Source organism: Rhinoraja longicauda, chromosome 3, assembly GCF_053455715.1.
Source record: "Rhinoraja longicauda isolate Sanriku21f chromosome 3, sRhiLon1.1, whole genome shotgun sequence".
Taxonomy (NCBI): domain Eukaryota; kingdom Metazoa; phylum Chordata; class Chondrichthyes; order Rajiformes; family Arhynchobatidae; genus Rhinoraja; species Rhinoraja longicauda.
The window spans coordinates 37,546,027-37,560,863 of record NC_135955.1 but is presented as its reverse complement, the minus strand read 5'-3'; the positions used below and the strand labels follow the sequence as shown (position 1 = coordinate 37,560,863).

Here is a 14,837-nt window from a genome sequence, read left to right as displayed (position 1 = left end):
CTGTTAATTATTAATCATTGTTATCAATCATATACAGTATTAAATTTTTATGATTAATGTTAATGTTAATAATTTTGTTAATAGTTTTTAGTGGTAATATAGATATTTAATAAGTATTGGTTGTTACATATATCGTTAGATATGAGTATCCAGATAATAACAATGATTAGTAAACAGAGAAAACAAAAAAGATCACGGTTTTATCCAATGTCCTCCATCCATTTCGGTTTCAGGATATCCTCAAAGCTCTTAAAATAACTTTAACGGTCCTTTTAGATCTGGCGGGACTCCTAAGGAGTAATGTAAATTCTTCAGTCTATGATCATGTTACCGACATCTTTGGCATATTCCAGTGCTTTTTCGTGGTCTGTAAAAAAAAGCTCCTTGGACTTGTAGGAGACTCTTAGTCTTGCGGGATAAAGCAAACTGTATCTCAAATCAGGTACCTTCTTCAAAATTCTCTTTGTCTCAATGAACTGCCCTCTTTTCTTGTAGACTTCTGCCGAATAATCTCGGTAGATACTGAATCTTGCACCTTCAAAAAGGAGCTGTCCGCCTCGAACCATTTTCTTCATTATATCATCAAATTCATGATCCAGTTGCACCTTTACGATAATTTGTCTTGGATGGGCATCATCCTGTGTACGTTTTCGCTGCGCTCTATGAGCTCGACCGAGTGAAGGTTTGTAATCCAATTTTAAGGCTTTTTGTAAAAGGTCTGCCACAAAATCCCGAGTACCCATTTCTTTCTCACTTCCTTCTTTCACCCCTACAATTCTTAAATTCTTACGTCTTTGACGCCCCTCCAAATCGGTACATTTATCATTTAATTTAGACACCATATCTGAGAGGCGTTGGTTTTCAGTAAGGAGTCGACTTACAGTTTCCTCACTTGTCGTCGCCCATTTCTCCAGTTCGGTTATCACTGTTCGATGTTGATCAAGTTCATAATGAACGGGGTCCACCTCCGTTTTAACCTTCGTTTCCACCGAAACAAGCCTGGCTTCCAGTACTTCCATTTGCGCTTTGACCTCTTCCTCCCTCGACCTCTTCCAGATTTCCAGCATGTGCTGAACGGTAGAAATCATTTCTGCTTTAAAACCCAACCTAAAAGAGTCAAATTCATCTTTAAATTTCTCACCAAAGGTTCCCATTTCGGCAGCAAGAAAAGTTTTAAGATCCTCCATTTCGGACTTTTTCGGTTTCATTTTCTTCAGAGGGTCTTCCTGGGCCTTCGTTGTAATTGAGGCCGAGGCCTCTGAAGGGCCTTCCTCTTCCATCTGCGGTTTTTTACCGGCTCTTTTTTGTGTCCCACGGGGGGGGGGTGCGTTGTAACGCCATACCTTAAAGTCGTGCGCCTGATGACATCCCGCAGGCAGCCGTTCAGATTGCGGTCACTGCAGGTAAAACCCGATTTTCTCCCATTTTTTTTTCCCTCGGCACGGAGCTAGTTGGCGCTGGCTCAAGCCTCCATAGCGCCACCGGAAGTCGTCAAAGTACAGTTTTAAAGCAGTTTTAAGTGATCATGCTGCCTGCTTAAGATATTGGGTGCACTCGTTGCATCAAATCTCATTCCCACAGGTTTAAGCACAACAATACCAGCTCCAAAAAGATGGGATCTTGGTGAATACATTCAAAACACGAAGAAACTACATTAATAACAGTTCCACTTCTTCATACCCATTGCCTACACTAATATAACTTTCACACATTTTTCCCCATTTTAGCTTTGCTGTAACTTCCACATTTTCACATCCAATTCCCTTAAAAAAGCCAGTTGCAGAGGGTTAATGGTCAAGAGTGCTCAATTGTCTTATGCTCTCAGACCGGAACAATGAAATTCTTACCTGCTGCAGCTTAACAAGCACATTCAATGCAACACAACAACAACAACAAAAAAATAATTATCAGTTATTAGACAATAGACAATTGGTGCAGGAGTAGGCCATTCGGCCCTTTGAGCCAGCACCACCATTCAATATGATCATGGCTGATCATTCTCAATCAGTACCCCGTTCCTGCCTTCTCCCCATACCCCCTGACCCCGCTATACTTAAGAGCTCTATCTAGCTCTCTCTTGAATGCATTCAGAGAATTGGCCTCCACTGCCTTCTGAGGCAGAGAATTCCACAGATTTACAACTCTCTGACTGAAAAGGTTTTTCCTGATCTCCGTTCCAAATGGCCTACCCCTTATTCTTAAACTGTGGCCCCTGGTTCTGGACTCCCCCAACATTGGGAATATGTTTCCTGCCTCTAACGTGTCCAACCCCTTAATAATCTTATATGTTTCAATAAGATCCCCTCTCATCCTTCTAAATTCCAGTGTATACAAGCCTAGTCGCTCCAATCTTTCAATATATGACAGGTTCACCAGATTAATCCCTGGGATGGCGGGACTTGCATATGAGGAAAGACTGGATAGACTGGGCTTGTACTCGCTGGAATTTAGAAGACTGAGGGGGGATCTTATAGAAACATATAAAATTCTTAAGGGGTTGGAGAGGCTAGATGCGGGAAGATTGTTCCCGATGTTGGGGGAGTCCAGAACCAGGGGTCACAGCTTAAGGATAAGGGGGAAGTCTTTTAGGACCGAGATGAGAAAACATTTCTTCACACAGAGAGTGGTGAGTCTGTGGAATTCTCTGCCACAGAAGGCAGTTGAGGCCAGTTCATTCGCTATATTTAAGAGGGAGTTAGATGTGGCCCTTTTTGCTAAAGGGATCAGAGGGTAAGGAGAGAAGGCAGGTACAGGCTACTGAGCTGGATGATCAGCCATGATCATATTGAATGGCGGTGCAGGCTCGAAGGGCCGAATGGCCTACTCCTGCACCTATTTTCTATGTTTCTATGTTTCCCGCCATTCTGGGAATTAACCAAGTAAACCTACACTGCACGCCCTCAATAGCAAGAATATCCTTCCTCAAATTTGGAGACCAAAACTGCACACAGTACTCCAGGTGCGGTCTCACTAGGGCCCTGTACAACTGTAGAAGGACCCCTTTGCTCCTATACTCAACTCCTCTTGTTATGAAGGCCAACATTCCATTGGCTTTCTTCACTACCTGCTGTACCTGCATGCTTCCTTTCAGTGACTGATGCACTAGGACACCCAGATCTCGTTGTACGTCCCCTTTTCCTAACTTGACACCATTCAGATAATAATTGCGCACAATACCCCTGCTGCGGTCTCACCACTGTACAACTGCAGTAGCACCTTCTTGCTCCTAAACTCAAATCCTCTCGCAAAGAAAGCCAACATGCCATTAACTTTCTTCACTGCCTGCTGTACCTGCATGCTTACTTTCAGTGACAAGCACACCCAGGTCTCATTGCACCTCCCCTTTTCCTAATCTGGCACCATTCAGATAATAATCTGTCTTCCTGTTCTTGCCTCCAAAGTGGATAACCTCACACTTATCCACATTAAACTGCATCTGCCATGCATCCGCCCACTCACACAACCTGCCCAAGTCACCCTGCAACCTCATAGCATCTTCCTCACAGTTCACACTGCCACCCAGCTTTGTGTCATCTGCAAATTTGCTAATGTTACTTTTAATCCCTTCATCCAAATCATTAATGTATATTCTAGATCAACCAGCCCATGGTAGTGCAAGCCAAAGAACATAGTGCAATCTGATTAGTGCAAAGTGCAGAGTAGTCCATTGCTGAGATAGGTTCATGGTCAGGGTTGTGCAGAGAGCCTGATGGTTGATGGGTAGAAGCTGTTGTTGAAACTGGAGGTAACAGTTCTCAGACTCCTCGACATTCTTCCTGATGGTAGCAGCAAATGGAGAGCATGCCCAGCATGCTGTGGGTATTTGATAATATTAGCTGCCTTCTTGAGGCAGCACTTCCTGTATATCCCTTTGATGGTGGGGACGTCAATACACATGATGGACCAGGCAATGTCAGGCATTTTCTGCAACCTTCTTCACTCTTGAGAGTTTGAGTTACCAAACCAGGCCATGATGCAACCAGTCAATATGTTCTACATAGTACACCTGTTGAAGTTTGATAGAGAACTCACAGACATGCTGAAACTCCTGAGTTTGACAATGAGTTTGGAAAGAATGATGATGTTGAACACCAAGTCAATGAACAACAGCCTGATGTATGTGTTCCTCATGTCAAAGAGGCCCAGCGCAGAGTCATTCAGATCACACCCACTGTCGATCTATTGTCATGGTAGGTAAATTGATCTGGGTTTGCAGGCAGGAGATAGGAGTTGAAATGTGTAATAATCATACTTATGATTAATAGAGAAGGTGCTCTGTGGATGGCGCGGTGGCGCAGCGGTCTAGTTGCTCTTTACAGCGCAGGAGGCCAGGGTTCAATCCTGACTATATGAGTGCTGTCTGTATGGAGTTTGTACGTTCTCCTCATGATTTTGCGTCTATATCTCTAAATTCTAAACTCTAAATGGATTGCAGGGTTGTATTACTTTAGGAAGCAAGTTTTGATATTTCTTCAATAACACAAATGGACTGCAAATGTCCCGAAGATGTAATGCACCCAAATCTCCAAAGCTTTTTCTACCATAAGCAGATTTATTACTTAAAATAGGTAGAAGATTCAGTGTAAACTCATTTGATTAATCTGTAAACGAGTTACAGATCTCTTTGAAGATTTGTACATAACGAGTATTTATTTATTGGTGGAGATGTTCAGAGAGAAGTGAGACTACAAGCCTCTTGACAATGCACAAAGTTTAATACGAATCAGACGTGTAATTAAATTTAGTAAATAGAAATAATAGAATCAAAAGTGAGTTTGCAGGCAAGATATCCCCTTCATAAAACCATGCTGACATCAACCCATTATATCATGTGCTTTTAAGTACTGGGAAACTTCATCCGCAATAATGGAAGCTCAAATCTTACCAACCACTGAAGCCAGGCTAACCGGCCTATAGTTTCCTCTCTTTTGCCTCGCTCCCTCTATGTAACAATCCAAATGTGTTTCAAAACATTTTGATTATACCCACCTCGACAACCTCCTCTGGCAGCTCGTTCCACGTACCCACCACCCTTTGTGTAAAAACATTGCCCCTCAGTCAATATTAAATATTTTCCCCCTACCTTAAACCTTTGTCCTCTGGTTCTTGATTTCCCTACAATGGGTTTAAAAAAAACTGTGTATTTACCCTATCTATTCCTATCATGGTCATATGCACCTCAAGAAGATCACCCCTCATCATCCTGCGTTCCATGGAATAAAGTCCTAGCCTGATCAATCTCTCCCTACAGCACAGCTCCTCGAGTTCTGGCAACAACCTCAGAAATCTTCTCTCCTCCCTTTACAGCTTAACAACATATTTTCTATACCAGGGTGAACGAAAACTGAATACAATACTCTAAACCTGGCCTCACCAATGTCTTGTACATGACCTCTAAACCTCAATACTCTGACTGATGAAGGCCAATGTGCCGAAAGCCTTTGTGACTACACCATCTACCTGTGACACCAACTTCAAGGAACGATGTACCTGGACTCTTAGATCCCTCTGCTGTACAACACTCCCCAGAGTCCTGCAGCAGGTGGCACGGTGATGCAGCAGTAGAGTTGCTGCCTCACAGCACCAGGGAATCAGGTTCAATCCTGACTACAGGTGTTGACTGTACGAAGTTTGTAGGTTCTTCCCGTGACCTACAGCAGTTTTCTCTGGGATCTCGAAAGACATAAAGAGTTGTAGGTTAATTGGCTTGGTGTAATTGTAAATTGCTCCTAGTGTGTGTTAGATAGTGTTAGTGTGCGGGGATCACTGGTCGGTGCAGACTCAGTGGGACGAAGGGCCTGTTTTTGCACTGTATCTATAAAATAAAATAAACTGAATTCACTGTGTCGGTCCTGGCTTGATTTGATTTCCCAAAATACAACACCTAACGCTTCTTTGTATTAAACTCCATCAACCCACCTGCCCAACCAATCAAGATCCTGCTGCAATTTTTGGCAACCATCTTCACTATCTACAATACCACCCACTTTAATGTCATCTGAAACATTTCTAACCATGTCTTGTATGTTCCCATCCAAATCATTAATATTGTTGACAAACAGCAATGGGCCCAGCACTGAACCCTGAGGCACACCACTAGGCCCAGTACGAAAAACATCCTTCCACCATCACTCTCTGTTTTCTTCCATAAAGTAAATTTTCTATCCAGTCGGCTAGCTCTCCTTGGTTCCCATGTGATCTAACCTTCCAGAGCAGCCTGCCACACAAAATCTTGTCAAATGCTGTGCCGAAATCCATATATGCATCGACAGCTCTGCCCTCATCTAGAGAGACCTGACCTTTAGTGTCCTCATCAGAGTGTGCACCAAAAGTATATTTCTCCTGAAGACCTCCCAATCTCACTGACTGCATCATTTGCCAGCTGTTGTTTCCAATCTACTTGGGTTGAATCTTTTCTAGCTTACTGAAATTAGTCTCCCTCCGGCTGAGTTTCCACATCTTTGTTTCTCCCTCATCCTTTAAACTCTAAACTTGGTGAAATTGTGGTAATTGTTTTTTCCAATACTTCACAAATTCTGTTCCTCACTGCTCTTCATGCTGTTATTTCCCCTTTCCACATTAAGATAACGGAAGGTCAATCCCAATCATGACAACTTGCTTATGTTTAAGAAATAGGACTGCCAACTCTGCACCTATGCATCCTGCTCATGATCATTTGCAAACATTCTGCAGTTTATCAAATTTGTTTTCAATCTGTAACTAAGATTGACCCTTTCTTTGAAACTGCAACCACACTATCCCTCTCCAGTGTTGTTAAAATATTGTTGATCAACACTGGCAGTCTGGACCATCCCGCCCCCGAGCTTTAGCTATCAAATTTCTTCCTGTGAATGTATTTGACAAGGATGCTAGATTTTCATACCTGACCTTTGATGAGACTGATTTCTCTTATTTCCATTTTGTCACAATTCCATGTCTGCAACGTCTACAAACTGTTTCAACAATAGTGAGGGAGGAAACTGATGTTTTATTACACAGAACATTGATTCTGATCATTTCTGAAAGGCAGAAATGAAGAAACCTTGTAGCACATTGAGTTAAATTGGTGACATTGTGGCGGCTCCCAAGGGTCGGGCCATACCACTACCGACCCCTCGGCACGGGAATGGACCAGTCCAGGGGGGCCGTCCGGTACTACAGAAATAAAGGCAAGGAGCCAGGTATTTTGGGGGCGTTATGGTTTATTAGACGGGTCGAGTCTACCGGAATGGCTTTGCGCCCAAAACCTTGTCCTTATATCTGTAGTACCGGACCGCCCCCCTGGACTGGTCCATTCCCGTGCCGAGGGGTCGGTAGTGGTATGGCCCGACCCTTGGGAGCCGCCACAGGACCCCCCCCCCAGAACCGGAGGCACAAAGCGCACTGGTGGTCGCACAACCCGACCGGACCGCGTACGGTAATCGGTCGACAGAGGGGCCGGCGGAGGGACAGGTGGTGGGTCCCGGAAGGGTGGGCGACCTCGTGGCCGAGGCTGGGCAACCCGCACCGGTTGGTCAATGTCTAAGTGGGCCGGCTTCAGGCGGTCAATTGACACGGCCTCCGGCCGGCCCCCCATGTCCAAGACAAAGGTTGTCTGTCCGTGCTCCAGCACCCGGTACGGGCCCTCATACGGCCTCTGGAGTGGTGTCCGGTGGGCGTCACGGCGCAGGAACACAAAGGCGCAGTCCTGGAGGGCCGATGGCACGTAAGGGCGGAATGTCCCATGGCGGGACGTCGGCACGGGTGTGAGCTTGCCAACTCACTCTCGGAGGCGCTGTAGGGTGGATGAGGGCGGTTCCGCTCGCCCCGGCAACGAGGGCACGAACTCCCCGGGCTCCGCTGAAGATGAGGCCAGGTCCTCCTTGGGCGCAGTCCGGATGCCCAGCAAGACCCATGGTAGCTCGTCCATCCAGTCGGGGCCGGAGAGTCGCGCCTTCAGCGCTGTCTTCAGCTGCCGGTGGAACCTCTCCACCAGGCCGTTTGCCTGTGGGTGATAGGCCGTGGTGTGGTGCAGCCGCACGCCCAACAGGTGGGCCTCTACCGACGCGCCACAACATGTCAGTACAGAAGTCAGCTTTGATAGTGATGGCACTATGGAATAGTGCCCAAACAACACTGTGAATATATCACCCATTCTCAAAGCCCAAATCTTTAGAATTTCAAACTTTGGAGGCAGTGATGATCCACAAGACTGGTTTCCAGCATTTTGAAAAGCATTTGATGAAATGAGAGCTTCATTTTATTGAGATGTGCCACATTGCCAAGAATACAGAAAAACATATGCCTGGAATATTAATTTTGATTAAACTCTTTGATGTTAACCACAAGAAAGAGGCTCAAATATAGACAATAGACAATAGGTGCAGGAGGAGGCCATTCGGCCCTTCGAGCTAGCACCGCCATTCAATGTGATCATGGCTGATCATTCTCAATCAGTACCCCGTTCCTGCCTTCTCCCCATACCCCCTGACTCCGCTATCCTTAATAGCTCTATCCAGCTCTCTCTTGAATGCATTCAGAGAATTGGCCTCCACTGCCTTCTGTGGCAGAGAATTCCACAGAGTCACAACTCTGACTGAAAAGGTTTTTCCTCATCTCAGTTCTAAATGGACTACCCCTTATTCTTAAACTGTGGCCCCTTGTTCTGGACTCCCCCAACATTGGGAACATGTTTCCTGCCTCTAACGTGTCCAAACCCTTAATAATCTTATACGTTTCGATAAGATCTCCTCTCATCCTTCTAAATTCCAGTGTATACAAGCCTAGTCGCTCCAGTCTTTCAACAGATGAAAGTCCCGCCATTCTGGGAATTAACCTAGTAAACCTACGCTGCACGCCCTCAATAGCAAGAATATCCTTCCTCAAATTTGGAGACCAAAACTGCACACAGTATTCCAGGTGCGGTCTCACTAGGGCCCTGTACAACTGCAGAAGGACCTATGAAGTATGCTTTAAGAGAAGGAGCAGAACATTTGCATTCACCCAAGAAATTTTCAATACATGCAAAACAATCTATAGATCAAATTGTGGAGGTCAAGATTGGGACTGAAAATGGAGGGTTATTACTTTGTGAACGAACAACAATATAACCGACAGAGATCGGCTTCAGTGCAGAATGACTGCAATGGCAGAGTATTGTTATCAAGGAATGGACTGCAAGCTTGAGTTTACCAGCGGATATTTTAATTGAGGTATGACTGTGAAGTGATTATTTTATTGGAGTAGTAATCCAAATGCCTCAATGAAGATTTGAATGATATTTGTTCAAATCCTACCATTGAATTTCAGTTCAGTGAATTAAAAATACTGGAATAAAAACTGATATAAATAATAGTGACTATGATCCGAATATTCTGTTGTAAGAACCCTCTTTTTTATTTCACAAAATACTGGAGTAACTCAGCAGGTCAGGCAGCATCTCAGGAGAGAAGAACCCTTGATGCACAACTGACATTTAAAGAAGATCTGGCATTGTTACTAAGTTTGGGCAATCAAATGCTTCACACCAACAGTAAAGTCATTACCTATTAACTGCCTTCTTAAATAGCTAGGGAAATCACAGAACAACTATGACAATTGACAAAAGACCACCCAGCAACAACCGATGCAAGGAATTCAGCAGTCAACCCAACTGTTGACCTAGTATAGTCTTTCTCATTAATGAATTACAATCTTGTCAAGATGTGTAGGACTATCCCACACTTAACATAATCCTATTCACTGCATGGGCTTTCATTTCTGAATACTCTTAGCCAATGCAGTGGATTCTCCACCACCCTCAAATTCCACCCTCAAAATCAAATTCCACTGGCAGTACAGACACATCAAGGGTGCAACCAGGAGGGAAAGGCACTGGGATCTTTGATGTTGAATCTGGACACCACAAAGTATCACGGTGTCATGTTAAAAATTGGGAAGTTATCCTGGTGCTCATCGTGTATCACACTCATTCAGCTGGTGAATTAGTATTAGTGCATGTTCAACACCAATAGCAAAAAGCAACTAATGGCTGTACTTCAAGCAGGGACTTTAATTTCTACCATCAAGCAAAACTCAGAAGTGTCTCAAAAGAACACAAAGTGCTGGAGTCACTCAGTGGGTCAAGCAGCATTCCTAGAGAACATGGATAGGTGATGTTTCAGGTCGGGACCCATCAGAAATTGGCAGTGGGAAGGAGGGGGGGGTGTGTGGAGATGAGAAATAGGTGGTCCAAGTGGTGCACAGGGGAGGGGTTACCTAAATTTGGAGAATTCAATATTCAAGCAGAATACGTGGTGCTGTTCCTTCCCCCCTCCACTTCTATCCTAGATCCTAAACCCCCCAACCACTCCCCCTCCTTCCCCCTCCCCCCTCCCCCCACATGGACTCCCACTCTTTTCACCCCACCATTCACCCCACCACCCCCTGCCAATTTCCTCCATCTGGCTTTACAATCTGCAACTCTTCAAACCTGTATCACACCTTCCTTGCTTTCTGATCTTAGGGCTTTGTTCCAACTATCTGTCTAAAACCTCCTCCCTCACCCATGTCAACCTATTACTTGCCACGCATGTCCTGCCTCTCCCTTTTTCCAACTTTCTTCTTCCTCAACCCCCTCCCCCCACCTCTCCAATCTGTCTGAAGAAATGTCTCCTATCCCTGATCTCCAGCTGCGCATTAACCAGCATCTGCAGTTCTTGTTTCTACATTTAGGAATGTCTTCACTGACTGAGGTATCAAGAGTTGAGATGTTACATTACAACTTTGTAAAACACCGGTTGGGCCATGCTTAGAATATTGTGCGCAGTTCTGGTCACCACACTATAGAAAAGATACAATTGCAGTAGAGAGGCGAAGAGGAGATTCACCAGGATGTTGTCAGGAATGGAGGACTTTAATTATGAGAAGAGATGAGATAGGTTAGGTTTGTTTTCCCTCCAGCGAAGGAAGCTGAGTGGTGATGATAGAAGTATATAAATGTAGGAGAGGCATAACAAGTTTTTTTTTCCCCATTGTAGGGGTGTCAAACAGAAGAAGACACTGTTTTAAGGTGAGAGGAAGGAGTTTTAAAGGAGATTTGAGGGAGATGGTTTTTCGACAGAGGCTGGTTGATATCTGGATCGCACTAGCAGAGAGGTGGTAGAATCAGACACAAATGCTACTTTTAAGAGGCATTTATCCAGCGAAGGCACGGGAGGATATGGATCCAGCGGGATTAGTGTATCTGGTCAGTATTCGGCAGGGAAATGACTCGTACTGCCTAGTTCAGGAAACGCCAGCTGTACCTGCCGAGATCACAAATACATCAGCACTCACGATACGCAGCTAAGAGAGCATTCAATGCGGGCACGACCACTTCCAGAGAACGCACAGAGTGCATACTGCCAAGTTAAGAGTTTGCTGAACGCTCTCACTAGGAGTTCAGCGAATGCCCAACATGCACACTAACTACCCAGTTCTGTAAAAGCTCTGCGCTGAGTGTGGCGACTGGAAGTACACCGTGCGGGTAGTGGGGATACTTTGCAATGTCTCACGAGCACACAACCGCTTCTCGTTAACCAAAGAGAGAGTGGAAAAAACGGATTATATTCAAAATGAATCTGAAATTGCTGTAAAACTATAGGTGGAGGAGAGAAAATAAACGTGAACAATTCAGGCGCAGAGCTTTTGGCAACCCGATATTCTGGGGTTTCTTCGAAAAGTATTTTTCTTAGACTTTTGTTGCGTATTTACACCACTTTGTGTTCTCCGAAGTAGTACCACCTGCTCATCTCGGGTTGCGGTGGGAATAGGACTTAGATAGGAAATAGGACAGAGGATTCCCCTCTGGGAATCGTAACACAGACCCGAGTTGTCCGGGTGAGAGAAAGATTGAATAATGATCTTCAACTGAAACTCCTGACTCTGACCTCGTCTACAAATCAACAATCTGGGACTGTGTTGTTTTTTTTACAGCAATGCTATTGCTTTGTGAATGAGGTCAGATTCTGAGGTTTCCATTCAAACCCATCCTTACATTCTCAAAAAATTCCCAGTTTCAGTAAAACATAAATCTATAAACTCGGCAAAGCTCCCGCAGCAAAAGATCATTATTTCACAATTTATTTCAGGAAAAACTGGACGAAGTGTGTTGCTTACCTCTGGCTGCCTGGACACTGGTTGAAGGGGTCTCCTCCGGTTCTTCTGTGGACAACGCAAATGCTTTCTGCCTCGAAAAGTGAGGGGGCTCAATTGGAATCAGACCCCTCTGCGAATCGTTACACATCAATCGCAACTGATCACGACCCTTCACCAGGCTGTTGGGTTACGCTTAAGAACCCAGGTGAGAGGAAACTGAAATTCATACACAGCGGCCACTGACCTCCAACAGTTCAACTAACTCTCAGCATTCCCAACTTGAGCTCAGCGCTGACAGTGTTGGAGAGCGACCGGAGTCTTCGCCTGAAACAGCGGCGGCCACAGCACAGGCAAGGTGCGTCACCGAATGGGTGGACTATTGTGGTCCTGGCACTTGGAGAGAGTGAGGGACAAGAATGGGCAGAAACCAGAAGGGTGTGTGTGTGTGTGTGTGCGGAGGGAGGGAGGGAGGGAGGGAGGGGGAAGCGGGTGGTGGGTTGGATGTTGAGAGTGAAGACAAGACCTGAATAGCAGAGAGAAAAGTAGAGGTGAGGGATAGGAACGGACAGAAAGGGTGGGAGAAATGGAGAAAAGGTGGGATAGTGAGATTTAAAAATAGACCGGGTTTTAACAATAATACGAGAGTTTTATCATGGAGAGAGAGAGAGAGAGAGAAAAAAGGAGGAAGACCAATAAGGAGGAAAAGAATGAGTTAAAGAGCCAGAGAAATAAAGGAAGTTAAGTGTGAGAGAAAAGAAAACAGGGTCAGCAAAAAGATGACCAAGAAAAGAGGAAATGCGGCAGGAGCAGGAATAAAGAGGGACATTTGAGAAATAAGGGTAACGGGAAATAAGGTGGGGCGCAGAGGAGAGAAGTTACAAAAAAGGAGAGAAAACAAATAGGTGGAAATAAAATATATTCAGGAAATGTAGAGAGCAAGAGAGTCAGGCATGGCGAAAAACGAGAGAGAGAGAGAGAGAGAGAGAGAGAGAGAGAGAGAGAGAGAGATCACCAAGACTTCAGATCTTCAAAATGAGTGGTTGATGGCTGGCTCAGACTTAACAGGCTCACCAACCAGTTGTGCGCTGTGCGTCTCCTGAGATTGTATTCAATGTGGTTCTGTTTCACCACAGAATCAATTCTTCGTCACTTGACGTGAATCTACATCGGAATGCTTATAGTCGCTTCCCCTGAGGTTTCTTATCACTCGATCACTTTAAGATGATCATAGCATGGAGGTTACTTCAAACATGGTACCGATCTATTTCTTGCCCCACCGAACTCATTTCCTCACACCTCGACGCGATCCTCTTTCTCCTTGTCCAATCCCTTTCCACCAACATCTGGAACACCTCGTTTACCCTCCACAATGATAACAACTTTCAATTCCCAGTCTCCCACCATCTTATCTTCACCATAGATGTCCAGTCTTTATACACCTCCAACCCCTATCAGTGAGGATCTCCACTTCTTTCTGGAACAAAGATCCAATTATCTCCCCTCCACCAAATTTGTATCTGCCTGCCAGGAACTTGTTCTGAATCTGAATAACTTTCTTTTTGCTTCCTCTCACTTTCAACAAAGCAAATGTCTAACCATGTGTACTCTCATGAGCCTTAGCTATGTTTGTCTTTTTATTTTCCATGTGGAACAGTCCTTGTTCCAAACCTATTATGGAACCATTCCACAACTCTTTCTCTGCCACATTGATGACTCCACATTAGTGCTTCCCACTGTACTCGGATGGAGGTTGTCATTTTTATCACCTTTGCTACAAACTTTCAAATTGACTTGGACCAGTTCTGATACATTTTTCCTTTTTCCGTATCTCTCTGCCTTCATCTCAGGATTCAAATGATCCACTGACATTCACCATAAACTCACTGACTCTCACAGCTACCTTGATAACACTTCTGCCCACCTGCTCTCGTGTAAGAATACTATTAATTTCTCTCAATTTCTTCGGCTCTGCTGCATCAGTTCTCAAGATGAGGTTTTCCACTTTAGGACATTTGAAATGTCCTCCTTTTTCAGGAAACGTGGCTTCCTCTCTACCATGGTAGATGGAAACCTCACACACATTTCCTCCTTTTCAAGGACTTCTGGTCAACCCCTCACTACTGACAGATTTCTCTTGGACCTCAGCTTTCTCCCCACCAGCCTCCACATCCAGCACATCGTCCTTTGACAATTCTGCCAGAAGAAATGAGATTCCACTATCAGTCATGTTTTCCCTTCCCTTTCCCTTTTCTGCTTTCTATCCCTTCTCATCATTTCCACCCACCCCTTCCCCGCCACTAGTACCTTTCCCTCCAACCGCAAGGATGTTTAATATTAGTTCCTACGCCACCTCCTTCACAAAGATCCAGGGACTAAAAGAGTCAAATCAGCCAAATATTCCTGTTCACCTCCTACAACCCCATCTACCGCATTCAGTTCAGTGCTCTTGGTGTGGCCTCTACACTGATGAGACAAGCACATCTAAGCAACCATTTGGCGGAACTGCTCAGCATCCTGAGCTCCTGGTGGTGTACCATTAACTACCCTTCCCATTCCCTCACTGACCTGTTTGTCCGTGGCCTTTTCCACTGCCAGGCAAAACACAAACTGGAAGATAAACACTCATATTCGGCCTGCGTAGTCTACACTTCAACGGTATCAGCATTGAATTTTACCAATTTCAGGTGATCCGCATTCCTTGCTCTCCTTTCTCCATCCTTCTTATCCACACAGGTTTCCCC

The 14,837-nt window shown here is 44.9% G+C and overlaps 1 protein-coding gene across 2 annotated transcripts in view; it reads right to left on the bottom strand.

The window, feature by feature from the left end:
• LOC144591923 (neuropeptide FF receptor 2-like) overlaps window positions 1-12,448 on the bottom strand; it is an 86,118-nt gene extending 73,670 nt beyond the window's left edge. Inside the window, exon 1 of one of the 2 annotated variants that reach the window (XM_078395950.1) lies at window positions 12,118-12,448. In XM_078395950.1, coding sequence (XP_078252076.1) covers window positions 12,118-12,244 — 127 coding nt within the window. In that variant the 5' untranslated portion in view covers window positions 12,245-12,448. The remainder of the gene's footprint in view (window positions 1-12,117) is intronic. The other variant, XM_078395949.1, reaches the window with a different exon arrangement.
• Window positions 12,449-14,837: the final 2,389 nt, after the last annotated feature.